General features: G+C 36.3%; 2 protein-coding genes across 3 annotated transcripts in view; both read right to left on the reverse strand.

The window, feature by feature from the left end:
- Positions 1–3,337: 3,337 nt before the first annotated feature.
- On the reverse strand, positions 3,338–5,321 carry LOC116182971 (phenoloxidase-activating factor 2-like). Its single transcript, XM_031503548.1, has 3 exons — positions 5,181–5,321; positions 4,867–5,127; positions 3,338–4,424 (listed from the first exon to the last, which is right to left on the reverse strand). The coding sequence occupies exons 1-3, from the start codon at positions 5,183–5,185 to the stop codon at positions 3,491–3,493; spliced, it is 1,200 nt and encodes a 399-aa protein (XP_031359408.1). The 5' UTR covers positions 5,186–5,321; the 3' UTR covers positions 3,338–3,490.
- A 7,564-nt stretch (positions 5,322–12,885) lies between these two features.
- Positions 12,886–15,014, reverse strand: part of LOC116182954 (protein abrupt-like) — a 35,571-nt gene continuing 33,442 nt past the window's right edge. Inside the window, exon 4 of one of the 2 annotated variants that reach the window (XM_031503523.1) lies at positions 12,886–14,067. In XM_031503523.1, the coding sequence (XP_031359383.1) occupies positions 13,623–14,067 (445 nt within the window). In that variant the 3' untranslated portion in view covers positions 12,886–13,622. Of the gene's footprint in view, positions 14,301–15,014 lie in introns of both variants that reach the window. The other variant, XM_031503524.1, reaches the window with a different exon arrangement.

Raw genomic sequence — 15,014 nt, forward strand, 5'->3', positions numbered from 1 at the left:
TGTACTTTGTGGATCAGAAATAAAAAATGAGGGCGGAATTTTAGGTATATGTAATTTCTCTGGAAATTGCGATGATGGCAATTATTCATTTTAGAGAACTTGTCCAAACGTTTATTGAGCGAAATTTCGGGTTGTTTTTTCTAAAAGTGACAGCGTGACAGTTCTCATTATTGACTACTAGTTAATAATGTCCACATTATTAACCACTTTGAACAGTGAATAGTACATTATATATCAAGGTAGAGAAGTCCACTATTATTGCCTGAGCACCAAGATTACATCTCGAGGCGCTTGCGCCGAGGGGTGTAAGGTGCGAAGGCAATAATAGACTTCTCTACCGTGGTATATATACTATTTTTTTCACTACTAGCACTTGAAATCCTCTAAATTAACATATTATATTGATAAGAGAGTTAACGGTTGGACAGAATTGTTTGTTTCTTAATTTAACATGTCAATCAAGTACGTGGAAGTACAAGTCAAACAGGCCGTATTTTGTTCTGTCATTGAGATTTTTCAAAGAGTAATTTCGTTCGAATTTTTTCAAAATGTGATAATTTTAGGTATGTAATTTCTCTGGAAATTGCGAATGGTGGCAATTATTCGTTTTAGAGAACTTGTCTAAACGTTCATTGAGCGAAATTTCGGGTTGTGTTTTCTAAAAGTGACAGCGTGACAGTTCTCATTATTGACTACTAGTTAATAATAAAAAATTATTAACCACTTTGAACAAATGCCGAGAAAGCCTACTTTACAAGTGGAAAAAAGGTTAATAATCATGTCATCAGACGCTAGTAGTGAAAAAAAAAACTTATTACTTTTGACAACTGATGGACAAATCGGTGGTTCGTTTTCTTATGAATTATGGCCGTTTACACCGACAAATTTAAGTTGATCTTAGCTTAAGGATAGCTTAAAATCCATGGGAACTATTATTGAGACAATGGTTGCCATGGATTTTAAGCTACGCTTAAGCTAAGCTCTGCTTAAATTTGTTGGTGCAAACGGGCATTAATTATGTGTGTAGAAATAGCTATTTCGACACTTCATGTGTTCTAACCGCCAATTTTCAATTTTCTTCCATAGATCATCCCCTTTTTGCAATGAACGTCTTTTTACCTCTAGTGACAATAACTTCGTCAACGGTCGACAAAGACAAATCACCAATTGCACACACGTACACCATGTTTAACACCCTGAAATTAATCTACGGCAACACTGACTGTAAGGAGTCCGTTAACTTGCCCCCCCCCCCCCCACTAGAGATTTGATTGTCACACTATTACAAAGTAATGCGCTCGTTATGTGTTCACATGCGCCACCGATAATAATTCTTGCGGCAATCCGAAAATACATCTGGGAGGAGCCAAGTATACGTTATACCATTGAATAAAAACACTATAAGAAGCCTAACGCTTATGGAAGAAAGCGCGACAAATCTCACAAATCCTTGCACCCGCATTGGTTGTGACCGCCGAACTCTCTTTGCGGTAAATAGGAGGAAAGCAAATTCTCATTCTTCTCAGTTCAAGAATCGACTCTATTGACAGTGTTCCCATTATATTCTCAGTTCAAACTCTGTCGCGCTTTATTTCCACGGGGTTAGGCTTCTTATAGTGTTTTATTCAATGGTTATACGTAGTAGCGCATAAGCAGATGTATCTAGTGGCACATATACCGATAGCAAGCTTGGGCCCTCCCAAATATATTTAGGGATAACCAAAAAACAAAAAATATCTTTTTACGGCGCATTTTAGCGCATACCTAGGGGTACAATTTAGTATCGAAACTTGATAGAAAAATGTAAATTTCAAAAACGTTAAGTTGCCCTCCTTTTTTGAAAATTTGTCAAAGCTTAATCGTGATGGCGCTAGCTTAAATTCAAGTGGCGCAATTGAGCGCATACATACATACAGCGACAACATACGTTGGGGGGGGGGGGGCTATGTATACTTCGCCCCTCCAAATCTCTGTTTTCGGATTGCTAAAAAACGATCATGGCGCAAGAGTTATTATCGGTGGTGCGTGTGAGCGCATTACTTTATAATAAAAGGACCATCAAATCTAAGTGGGGGCAGGTTAACGCTCCTGACTGCAAGTAGGTACGAAATGAACGGAAAATTGACATTACCAATGGATATATTTGTTCCAAATGTCAGAATCGCCCTTTGTGAGGTACCCTCCTACGCCACCCCGCTTTTGAGATATGAAGAATTATAACCGACCACGACAAGACGTCGATAAGAAGAACTGTTGTTGGTAGAAATTAATTCATATCGTTGAGACCTTTTATTAGAGTACTATAAATCGGTTTTGTGGTTCAGTGGTAGCGCGTTGAGCTATAAATCCGGAGGTCGGGTGTTCTAACCTAGGTTGAGGTGAATTTTTCATCTGTGGCAGAGATGGGAATTACCTTCGACCAGTTTCGAGCATTCTGCGGGCTACTCCGAATTAGGTTTTCCTGCAGTAAGGTAAATATCGGAGTAGTATAGAACAACTTAAGACCTTCTGCAAAGGCACCTTTAAAAAGCATTATGCCGGTCACTCTGTAATTGGGCCCATAACAAGAGAGGGATAATAAATAAATAAATAAAAAATAAAAGTATAAAGGATAAAACCAGTTCCTCCCATCCACCACCAGATTTGATATTAGAGGTAAGGGAAAGGGGCGGTAGTTGGTAGAAAGCGGTTCCTTTGTTTGAGACCTGTAGAATACTTTGACAGATAAAACCAATTTATTCCCTTCCTCCCCTCCAGCCACCTGCTGATCTCAAAAATGAGTCACAGAGTACAGGTAGATATAGTTTGTAGAAAGCAATTTGCCTTTGAGTAGGTATGTAAATGTGGCACACATTTAATTGCGGTTGACGCATATAGAACCAACCAACTCCATCAGAACTCTTTAGACAATTTCCCGACGAACAAAATGCACACAATACTTATAGTATAAAATATATTATTACATATTATTACGTCATAAGTGAAATTATAGTGCGTATTAAAAGTGAGTAGAAAAACTGCGCACGATTGGCGGCAATTCTATGAACTTGTAATACGCAAATTATAACCGAATTACGTATCATCAACGGTATCATATTTTTTCTGTGACCTCCGTCGATTTCGAAATGAAAAACACAAAACGACATCTATTGACAGTTCTGGCATTTGTAGATAATTATCACTTCCAAACGTACGTCATCTATTCAAATTTTTTTCATTACGCACGGGTGTAGGTAATGGCCGGGTGCCTCTAAATTATACGTTATGATCTCCTTTTCCGGGAGGTCGTAGAAAAACACATTTTTTAAACTTACAAAATGCGCGAAATACCAAGGACTGTCAGATAACGTTGGCACATTTATTTATGATGTCTGTAAAGCAATGTTAAAAATAATAACAATTCTTGACTAAAACAAAAAAATTATAGTAATGATAGTGCAAATGTATTACATTGTGAAGGTAATCAGAAATCTACTACAAGCAAGTGCATTTACGTTTTATAAGAAGAGGTATCAAAATTATGAGACAGCATGATTTTATCAATCCAATCAACTGCTTTTGCTACATGTGCATATACTCCTGGAACTAAATCTTCACCACAGCCAATTCCCCAAGCAACGATTCCAGCTTGAAAGTATTTATTCTTTTTACCCTGGATCGGGCAAACTAGAGGACTACCGCCATCTCCCTTACATGTATCTTTCCCCGGTTGCCCACCAGCACAAATGAGAGATTCGTGTAGCTTAAAATGTGGACCCAACCGAGTCTTTTTTCTAAATCTCTCTTGACATATTTCTCTGTTCACAATTGGAAGGTCAATTTTTTTCAAAATTACTTGGTATTTTCCCTCCTTTCCGAAAACGTCCTTTCCCCATCCACTTGCATAACATGGTAAATCGTCTAACCTCTCGTTCTTGCCCGGTAAGCACACCACGTCTACATTTTCGGTTATATTGAACGGCGAATCCAAGATTAATAGCGCAAAATCATAAAACAGCGCTCCTCCATAGAAGTCTGGATGTATCACAATATTAGTGACTTCCCTATCTTGATGAGGATAAATTTCATGTTTGGTTTGAGTGTCCCATTCCCCTGCGCGCACTTTATAACGTTTCTGCTTTTCAGGCACGCAATGTGCAGCAGTAAGAACTACCTGCGGGTGAATAAGGGAAGCTCCGCACTGATAAATTAGCAGCTTCTTTGGGTTTCCCTCAATCGTTTCTTCTTTAAGTAGCGCAACCATCCAGGGAAATTCTCCAAATTGAGCTTCATTATCTTTTGCTCCAGTGATACGAAAACCTACCCCATCAGGATTCCTCTTACCGCAACCTTGACGTGTGTAAGTTTCTGTCGGTGGAGGCTTTTCGATTTTATCTTTAGCAATGCAACACCGTGATAAATAGTCGCACGGTCCATCATCAATTCTACAAAAAAATGCATCCAATGTAAAGTTATATACAATCTCTGCTAATTTATGGCGTTATTAAATCAAAGAGTAACTAACTACACGTTATATAGGTATTCAACAAGTATTGATCAATGAATTTAACAATTCAAAAACCTAAACCGGTGCAATTTACCTACATTAAAGGTGGATTCTCACTTGCGCAGCACTCAGCTTGGCCACGCGACGCGATATCGCGCTGCGAAGCGTCGCCAAAAAAGATTTCATGCTTTTAAATGCTAGACTACAATATACGACACCACGCAAAATCTTTATTTAGCGGCGTCGTGTCGCGTCATCGAGCTGAGTGTAGCGCAAGTGAGAGTCCACCTTAAGATTTACAATAAGTAAATCAAAAGCATTGAATAACGAAATTTTTCACTCAACGATTTAAGTAACCAGTTAAGAAAATTAGTACCTACCTGATATCAATGATTCCTAATCCGTCTTCCACAATAGTTCCATTCATGCAAAGATAATACGGAACGCATTCACAATCACCAGTGCCGGGCACAGAGGCTGGACCTTTTTCAGTAACCCCAGTCTCTGTGCCACCAGAATAACCCGGCGGTTTTGTGAAAAGCTTATTCAATATATCATCCAAGTTTTGCCCGCTGGCCTCCTGAGACTCCACAGTTCCTGGCAAACAAAATGACAATATGCATATCAGTGACGCAGCCAGCCTAAAACGAAATCATACAGTGATGTTGACATGAATTTATTAAAAATAACTTACCACATTTCTGGAAAGATATTAGAAAAATAGGCACCGCTTTATTTTAATAGGTACTCGATTACCTTGAAGAGCAGCTTTAAAAGTGTTGTGAATAAACGCAATTAACAATGAGGACGTCAGGGACGAATTGTGGTATGTATATTTAGGTAATCTTGCGGGAAATTCTGAGCAACGATCGAATTAATCTGTTACAGAATGGAGTAGGGTCAAACCATTCCACTATCATTTGACCCGGCGTCCCATTGGTTGCTATTCGTTCCTGTCATGTCTACTTATGAACTCGGTAATTTTTGCACACTTTTTTATGCTTACCACCTTTTTTTAAATGGTACGACGATACGCCATAATGTATTTGTATACTACAACCGACGGTTTATACTAGGTAGGTGTCTAGAGTATTCTTTTCAATGGATAGACAGCTATCTAATTTGGGAAGAATAATTAAAATTTAGTATTGATATAAATATTGTAATCAAAGATTATATCAATTAATAAATTAATAAATAATATATAAAGAATATTCTTATACGTATGTAATTATATAAACTTATTTGAAGGTTCCACTCTATAGATTTCGGCGAATTGATAAATAACCTTGTACTGGTGCAAATTATATTTGCAATCCAAAAAAAATCGCGTTCCAATAACATCAGTACCTAAACAATGCAATATTGCAAATGCAGGGACTTTACACTTTGAGTGAGTGAAGGGGATTCCTTCACCCAACGCTTTACCTACATTTACCGACCCGGTAGCTAAAATAGGTGCTTCACCTTCAATTACTATTCTGCGAAGTTGGAGGTTACCTACATACATGATGATTATATGTATAGATAGGTACGTCATTTTTAAATTAAATAACTCAATGTAAGATCTCTTTGTTTTTAGTACTTGGTATGGAAGAAATTCACTAGGTATAGTATTCGCCCTTTGTCCACCTGCCTCTGTCTTTACGTAGCGTAGCCCATGTTGTTCACATCATGCGTGTATCACGCAATTGCTTCCGTCAAATCGAGGAAGGAAACAACCAAATAAAATGTACAGTTTCTTGTAGACCACCCTTATTTACAAAATGTTTTTGGATCGGGCCGATGCACCGAACTTATAAATTGATAAAACCCGCTGTTGCGGCGCATTTCAAATAGGTACTCTTTCTAAGTTTGCAAACAAATTGTTATACAAAGATGAATCGCATACGATTTCCAGTAAGGGAATTTTTTGACACGCAGCACGCATTCGGAAATACCGGCTCGTATCGATAGTACTGATCCTTGAACCCGTAGAAATCGATTGGAGAAGATTTAGCTGTCTCATTTAGTCATTTCGTTCTCGAGTTAAACGACGAACAGACGGACAGGCGAAAAATTCCTAAAAAATATAAAGCTATTGACATTTAATTTGCACCTAATAAAAAGTTGAGCACCTCTTATGACACTAGGACCTTAGGTCGATTTTCTACCGCTTTTTTTTAATTGAGGGGAAATTGAGAGATGAGATTTTGTAGGGCAAATTTCGACCTGCATTTCCTGTGAAGCGTCATTCAAGGTCTTCTTATTAGCATACACACTATGTAATTGAATTTCCAAACGAAGTTACTGCTGGAAAATTTACTTATTAATCTCACCTATGAAAATTGGGAGCTTATTGAAACCACTCCAAATTTCGATTTTGAGATTCCACCGGATCGTTACGTTTTAAAGGTCCCAGGAGTCCAAAAAAAGAGGTTCCGACCGATTTAGTTGAAATTTGGTACATGAGAGCTGATAGGAATTTGGTAGCGATTTGAAAATGGCAAATGCATCAGGGATTTCAATGCTAATTTCTTAATATCGACATATTTTCTACCTTAATTAATTTACCTAGAGCAAAGTTGTAAATATTTTACAATCTACAACAAATTTATTTATCTGTTACTCAGTTGTAAACGTTGATTAACAAGACAAAACGCAAACGGGTAAACGTCATGTTTAAACGCTACTGACTTGTAAAACTGACAGCAGACCTGTAAAACTGACAGCAAACCTGTAAAAATTTTACAAGTTAGTAATCTAGTTATTTCATTGGCCAGAATTAATGCGAAGTCTCTGTTACATGGATAACATGATATTTTAGACATTTCTTCAAGATTAATTTAAGAACTAATTATTTACGTTTACTATTGTTTACAAATGAGTAACAAATAAAATATTGTACATTATACGCCAGGTAATAGTTTTTACTGGCTCTAGGAGATGACAAGCTCGCCTAACGGCTCGCCAGTCAACTTCTCCTATCGCCAGTAAAAACTCACTTACCTGGCTAATAATGTAAAATACTATTACAACTATGCTGTAAAATAATTAGGGAAGAAAATATTTCAATATAAAGAAATTACCATTGAAATCCCTATGGTGCATAAACAAATTCTACACCATGTATATTCAAAACTGTTGGGTAGGTATTGGTTTTTGGTTTATTAATATCAATTTAATATTCTTGCGGTACGGCAATATAAGGAGCGGTTTTTTTTTGGAATATTTCAAGGCAGGTTTCAAGGTTAACGCATTGATAAAATCAATGACATTCAAATTGAATTTATTTTTGGCAGTGTACAAATATGCAAGCAAGGTTATCATAAAGTAACGGATTATTTTTTATCAGGTACAAAGGCTATTAGCCATGCGACAAGATATTTTGCATTTCAATGGATGTAGATACACAGCGAGTGATTTACAGCAGAGGTCATTCAAATCTATTAGCATTAGTTTTAATAAAGAATGCTATTCGTTAAAGTGTCTGCGCGTGAAGATATACAGGGTGACAATTTGAAAACTTACCACCCCCCCATATCTTAGTAAATAAACGAGATATTAAAAAAAATCAAAATCCGTTTCATTAATTCGGAGGGGGAATTACAATGACATAGTTGGCGACGCATCCCCTCACACCCCCTGCGCCCCAGCCACCCCAACTTTTAAATCTTAAATAGTGACCCCTCATGTGTGATACGTCGTTGGAAAGCTCTGAAAAAATAGCATTACATTTAGGTTAGTAATTATCGTGCAAATCAAAAAATAAACTAATATGATACATTTGAAATCTGTCGTATTTAAAACGCAACCGGCGAACATAGACGAACTAAGACAGAGAATAATTCAAGAATGTCGAAATATTGCAAAACCAACATTGGAAAGGTTCGACAAGAGTTTGAGAATAGATTATAACTGGCGATCAAAAATGAGTTGCTGTCGAGTCGGCTTTGGAAGTTCAAGTTAAATACGATTTTCCATGTTTATTTTTTGATTTGCACGATAATTACTAACCTAAATGTAATGCTATTTGGTATGGTTGGAAAGCATTTTTTCAGAGCTTTCCAACGACGTATCACACATGGGGGGTCACTATTTAAGATTTAAAAGTTGGGGTGGCTGGGGCGCAGGGGGTTGGAGGGGGTGCGTCGCCAACTATGTCATTGTGATTCCCCCTCCGAATTACCGAAACGGATTTTGATTTTTTTAAATATCTCGTTTATTTACTAAGATATGGGGGGTGGTAAGTTTTCAAATTGTCACCCTGTATATGAGGGATGTTTTAGCAATAATTGATTAAAATTTTAAAACTAAGTATGTACCTGCATAGCACAGCGTTTGTTCCTCTCTGCACATCACGGAGTACAAAAACCGATACAACTGAATACCGAACGAACCTCGAGATCTTCACACACATTTCATTTTTACAATATACCTTAAGGGGTTGATTCTATCTCACCAAATCAGCATAACATGAAGAACATACTTTTTGAATCGGCATTAGTTTTACTTTATTGGAGGTGCATACACAGAAAATTTCATGTAATCACCTTAACAAATGAAAAAACCGAGTCCGCATGCGCAAAACAAATTTTTTAATTCGGCATTAGTTTTACTTTAATTTGAGGTGCCTACATACAAAATTTCATTTAAATATCTTAACAAATAAAAAAACGCAAATGCGCAAATACAAAAGTTGGAATGCGCATGCGCAATATTTTTTTTTGAATTTGCATAGTTGCCTGAGGTTTAAGAAATGTTTACTAACACAGAAAACCCGACATTCATATTGGAGGTTTGTGCAGTTTTTTGGGCTGTAACTTTTTGGCCCGTTGGTCTACGTAGCCAAAAAATAATAGCGACCTTTCTTACATAAGAATATGTGTATCAATTTTCAAAGCGATCGGACGTTTCTACACAAAGTTATCGTGCACATGGATAGACTGACGGACAGACAGACAGCCGGACTGACAGATGGGCATCTTTCGAAAAATTCCCCAAAAAATGAAATTTTGTTCACCTCCCCCCCTGAAAAGTAATCACCGGTTTTAAGCGTCTCTATGACAGTCAGGGTGCACTACTGGGGCTGTGATCACTGTCTAGAGGCGTGGGGCGTCATTAACACTTATAACGTTATGACGCCATAAAGATGACGGCCGTGCAATTGTATGATTCGATTTTTAAGAAAACAACCCGACGACTTTTTATTCTAAAGGCGCGTACAGACATGCAACAGATCATCGTAACGTAACTCCGCTCTGCAACATTTTTCGTTGCAGGGCGAAGTTACGGTGTCATTGGATTGCGAGGTGCAACAAAACACCGCTATGCAACATTGGTGCGAAACATATTACCGTGACGGTGGATACCGTCCCATCAGTTTCTAATTTTTTTTGTTAAAGAATGGACGTTGCTGCTGCAGCTTGTATTGTAATTCACTATTTAGTGCAAAAAAAAACGCCGATAAAGGCGCAATTTTTACCCATGTGTCGTTTTTTTTTAAATTTTATTATAATAAAAGGGGTGTTTAGTATCCCACAAAATTTCTTTTTCGTACTTCCGAGACTAAAGTGACAACTTCACTCCATTATGACAAGTACTAAAGTGTCACTTTTTGTCCCGCCGGGATTAAATTTGGATGAAAATCCCGGAAGGATGAAATTGCCCACAGCGGCAAAATTGTAAGGGCGGCAAATTTGGAGGAAAACAGAAAAATTAAAATGCGTTCAAATTTTTTAGGTAAACGGTGAATCGGTGAATGAAATGAAGCAAAAATAAAATCTGTTAGTACATTCATTGCATTGCAAATATAGCCAATGAATGCCTTACTTTCCCCACCTTGTAATAATGGTGATATAGTGATATGTCAAGGGCGGCAAAAAATGTTTGTCCACAGCGGCGGAAACCCTAAATCCGGCACTGCAGGTAAGTGAAACATTACATTCTTAATTGTTTATTTAATTTATAATTTTGTTTTCAGAAACATGTTTTTATTTTTACGCAGGTGAACTTACCCCGAATTTTCCGTACCCATTATTAATAAACCTTTTTACTAATTACTATATTTTGTTATTACTAGAATTTGTTTTGTTAGTTTTATAATAAGTTTTTTAAAATAAAATAATGCACGTTCAAATCCAGCCGCGAGACGAATCCGCTAAACGTGCGACTTCGTCGCGCCGTTGGCTGCTCAACAACGCTGCACTACGTCTCGCAGCGCGACTGAGCAGTGCTGCTAAGTCGTCCAGTGTGCCGAAGTACTTAGGATTTTTTCAATTGCTTTCGCTACATTCGTTTCCAGCTACTTTTCGATGCCTAATGTCAGACTGTTATCTGTCATGATACTGTTTTAGTGTTTTTTATAGGAATATCATGGCACCATGGCACGTACTTCAAATTTGTCAACCAGTGACGTCTTTAGAAACCCGGGAGCATATCTATTAGCGGAAACCTTAGACCATAATAGTACATGGACTGCTAATTGTAACTAAAATATGGTCAAGGACATCGCCTGGGTAAACGAGTCTCTCCGAAGTTGTCCGATTAGACACGATTTGAGACTGTCAACCTATAAATTAGCAAACGTCAATTAATTAATCGTCTAGATATGGCAAAAAAAGCAAAGCTGTTCTTATTTGTGGACGTATAGAAGATAATCAAGTTTATTTAAAGCTTCCCGTACTACGCGGTTACTATAAAAGCTACTCTTTACGCGATCTGAATGGTGTTTACACGACTTTTACCCTGAGATTCACATACCCACGACTACAGTGCCCTCTATCCGTGACCACCCACTTTGTATTGAAAGCATAGGGCCATTGAACTTATAGAAATTCAATGATAAGGACTAATAGCAGTCCATGTACTATATGGTCTAAGGCGGAAACCCAGCTTAAATAGTAAGTAAGCTGTGAAACTCGATGCAACATGGCCGCTGATCTTAACGGCCAATCAAAAAGTAGGGTTCTAGATATATGTGTCTCAAGTCTGTTTTTTTCCGTAACCAGTTAACCACATGGCTGACTAGTTGTGTCGCGACAGTTGTTGAATCATTAATCATTTTTCCCTCTCCCCCTTTATTCCCATTATCATTGTAAATTAGCTACACCATACATCACGTTTTGGTACCTATTCATGACTTTTTACTTCTTTTTCACACATATTAATTGACAAATTACATTGCTATAATGAATTTTTTCAATGAGCGAGTTTGCGGACACGTATTTTCCGTTACGTTAGACGGCCATTTTTTCTTATGATATAACGTAAGGAAATTTAGTGAAACGCGCTTGCGGATAAATTTATTGTTGCTGGAATTTGATTGGTTTACGTTATTTCTAAACATAAGGTATAATAGTGTCTTTATACGGTATAACTCTTAAGCTTTTTTACGTTATAAGATATAACGACAAGTTTTGTAACGTAAAATGTACATCCGCAAACTCGCTATTAGAACCGAAACCGTTAGAAATATTTTCGCTTAAATATAAACAGAACCGGAACCAATGTTTCATTTGAGTCCGGGTCCCTGAAAATAATACTTACAAATCATTTTGGAATTGTAGGCATCTTAATGGTATTTAGTGGTAACAGGAGACCCATCCCTGTAGGGGGCGGTTTTCTGCTGATTCAATTTGTAACGTAGATACACATTCTCTTACTAACTGATTTTCACATTTATTCATTGTTTTGTTATATGGTACTCACCTTATTGTTACTTATCTACTAAATTGGTTTATACGCCCCTATAACCTGATGCCCTCGAAATGTTTATCAATCTTTTCAGTGTATGTATGTATATCAAAGATAATTAGTATATGCAACCTAAAGAAAAAAAAAAAGAGGCCCCAAAAATTCTCATTGCTTACAGCCTCCTAGGTCATAAATCCGATTCTGCTAATGTCTGGTCTGAAAGGTGGTCGAACAAAATTTGTCAGTCCATGTTGTGGTGATTTGACAGAAAAATACAATTAAAATTACTGACGTTCATGATATGTACTTAGACAGACAGACTTTCGATCTCTCACACTGCACACATCTGTAAATATTATTCTGGCCCCCATCCGTTTGATCATTTAATTCTTCTGGGACATTTGCAAGGGTGGATGCAGAGCGAAGGTGACGCCCCCCCCCCCAAGCGGTAATGAATTTTGTTCCTTAAAAATAATACAATGTAGTAGAAGTTTTGATCTGATAGGTTCCCATGACAACTTATTTTCCATTTGTTTATGCATTATAAAATGAAAGGCACTAGTTTATTAAAAATTTAATAAATAAAAAACTACAGTAAAAACTAGCTTAAATACAATATTTTAGTGTCACATGATACACGCAGGTTCTTTAAAAAATTGATAATTGTTGAACACATTTCATGCTAAATTAAAATCAACTCTCATAATTAACATTCTTTTTGTATGTATGTTACTATCACTATTATTATTTACAATACAGTTCAAATTCCTTATCGTTAGAGTCTTGTGCATCATGTAGCACTAACTAATTAATTCTATACGTAATATTAATTATTCTTTAGAATGTAGTCCTAAAACCAAAAAGGATATGTACTTAAAATCCAGATCGATAGATACATAAAATAAATCTATTTATAATATATGTAAAAAACACAAATATTAGGCACTCAACAAATAATATATGATCTGTTTATGTATGATGTAGTAGGAAAACATGAACCCTTAGCTTATATGCTTGATATAAATATATGACAATCCTAAACCTACGAACAATACATAGGTACATAAATAATATTCTAAAAATAGACTTACATATCTAAGGGGCACGATACTCGCCCTGTACAAATAATAATGCACACAAAATACAAATACTGAGAGGAGAGCAGATATTTTACCAAACGACCTACTAGTTAAAGCACTAATGTAGGATTGCAATGTTAATTCAGTGCGTCAGAGGGTCCACGGGACTCTGTGATATGTTCCTAATACTAGACTACAACTGCCAATATTGCGCAAATGTAATATACAGTGTTATTTCATAACAGACAATTTGGTATTTTCGATATCACTACAATGTTTTTCATTCTATTACGTTTAACTAAAAATAAAATACAACGAAACAGTACAAAATTTACTTTGGTCTGTATAAAATACTAAAATTGGAAATGTTTAGAAGAATATAGTTATTTCTGTATTTGATCCGAATTATTAGATTGCGAACTGGAATGATCCGAATTGTTATTCATCTTTCCAATCAGTCCTTCCAATTTTTCCTTTTTAATAACCGTCACGTCAGGACAGTTTGCAAGTACCGAAGTGGTAGCGTTACTTGTCGACGATGCTGGAGAATTATTTGAAGATTTCATATTTTTATATACATTTATATTTGAAGGCAGATCGGGTAAAATACTATCTCCATCTTCGTCTGATTCTCCGTCATCGTACTTGTCAATGCTTCCGTGGGGAGTCATTGTTTCGTTATCGAGCTGTGACATCGAAATTAAATAGTTCGATAACGTTTGCGGCGTAACATTTAACTGTTCTGCTGCACGAAATAGTGTTACTTCCTTTCTCTTCAATTTTAAAAGGATGTCTGTTGGACCTTGCTCACTCCAAAAATCTCTTACTCTACATGAAATCAAAATTAATTAATATTCGTTTGTACAAACTCGTCTTAAATAGATCAGTCAAGTCATGCGGTGTACTATAAATAAAATTCTATCTATTTGTCCTCTTCTGTTCATGCTTTTTTAAATAAAACCATACAAAAGTAATCAAAAATGTAAGCAGAGTTCCAAGCAAACTGAATATATACAACTGAAAGGTCCTAATAATCCCAAGGGCTAGTTAGTATCTTCTCGCTATAGAACAAAAATTTAGAATAAAAACACAGGACACATAATATAAGCTTTGATGTTTTTATGTAGGTAATGTGAGTGTTAATATATGATTGATAAGTATAAAATATAATATGATTAGTAATTTGCGATATTGAGTGAATAAAAAATATCATTTCAATTATACAATAATCATGTGCAATCCAAACTTATTTCCAATTGAATTGTACATTTTCAAATTTTTAAAAGGAACAATTAGAAGGTACTAGCGGGAAAACTATAATATGGCTCAAGCCACGGCTTGGGATTTGTACTGGAAATAACCACTTGCATCAGGATTTTGAAAGTTCCCACATTTTTGGGTGAGTGATAAAGTATGTCACCAACTCTCAAATGAAACATCCGACATTACACCCATGTGAAGATCAAGAATACCAAACCATTGAGACACAATAACTTTAGATGTGACATACAGCGCTTTTACCAGTTTATATAATTCATAATTAGGTTCTTTTTCAGCTTTATAATAATTTTGTTGCAGTGATACAGTTCTTGTAAAATTGTTCTCCTTTTACGACTGATTTTCGTGTAGGGATTAGTTTAATTGAATACTTAAATGCAAATTGGTTTTCAGATTAAAATAATAGTTTTGGGTTCATACTGCGGTGTTTTTGCTATTTCCCCTTTTTTATCAAAATTATAAAATAAGTAAGGTGGTTCATTATGATATGAAAATTC

Source organism: Photinus pyralis, unplaced genomic scaffold, assembly GCF_008802855.1.
Source record: "Photinus pyralis isolate 1611_PpyrPB1 unplaced genomic scaffold, Ppyr1.3 Ppyr1.4_unclustered_Scaffold8227, whole genome shotgun sequence".
NCBI classification, from domain to species: domain Eukaryota; kingdom Metazoa; phylum Arthropoda; class Insecta; order Coleoptera; family Lampyridae; genus Photinus; species Photinus pyralis.

Bases quoted from the DNA above. Each gene is read 5' to 3' on its own strand.
- LOC116182971 (XM_031503548.1), bottom strand. The intron at 4,425-4,866 runs GTAGGTACTAAT...ATTTTTTTGTAG, and splicing joins TTAGGAATCATTGATATCAG to AATTGATGATGGACCGTGCG.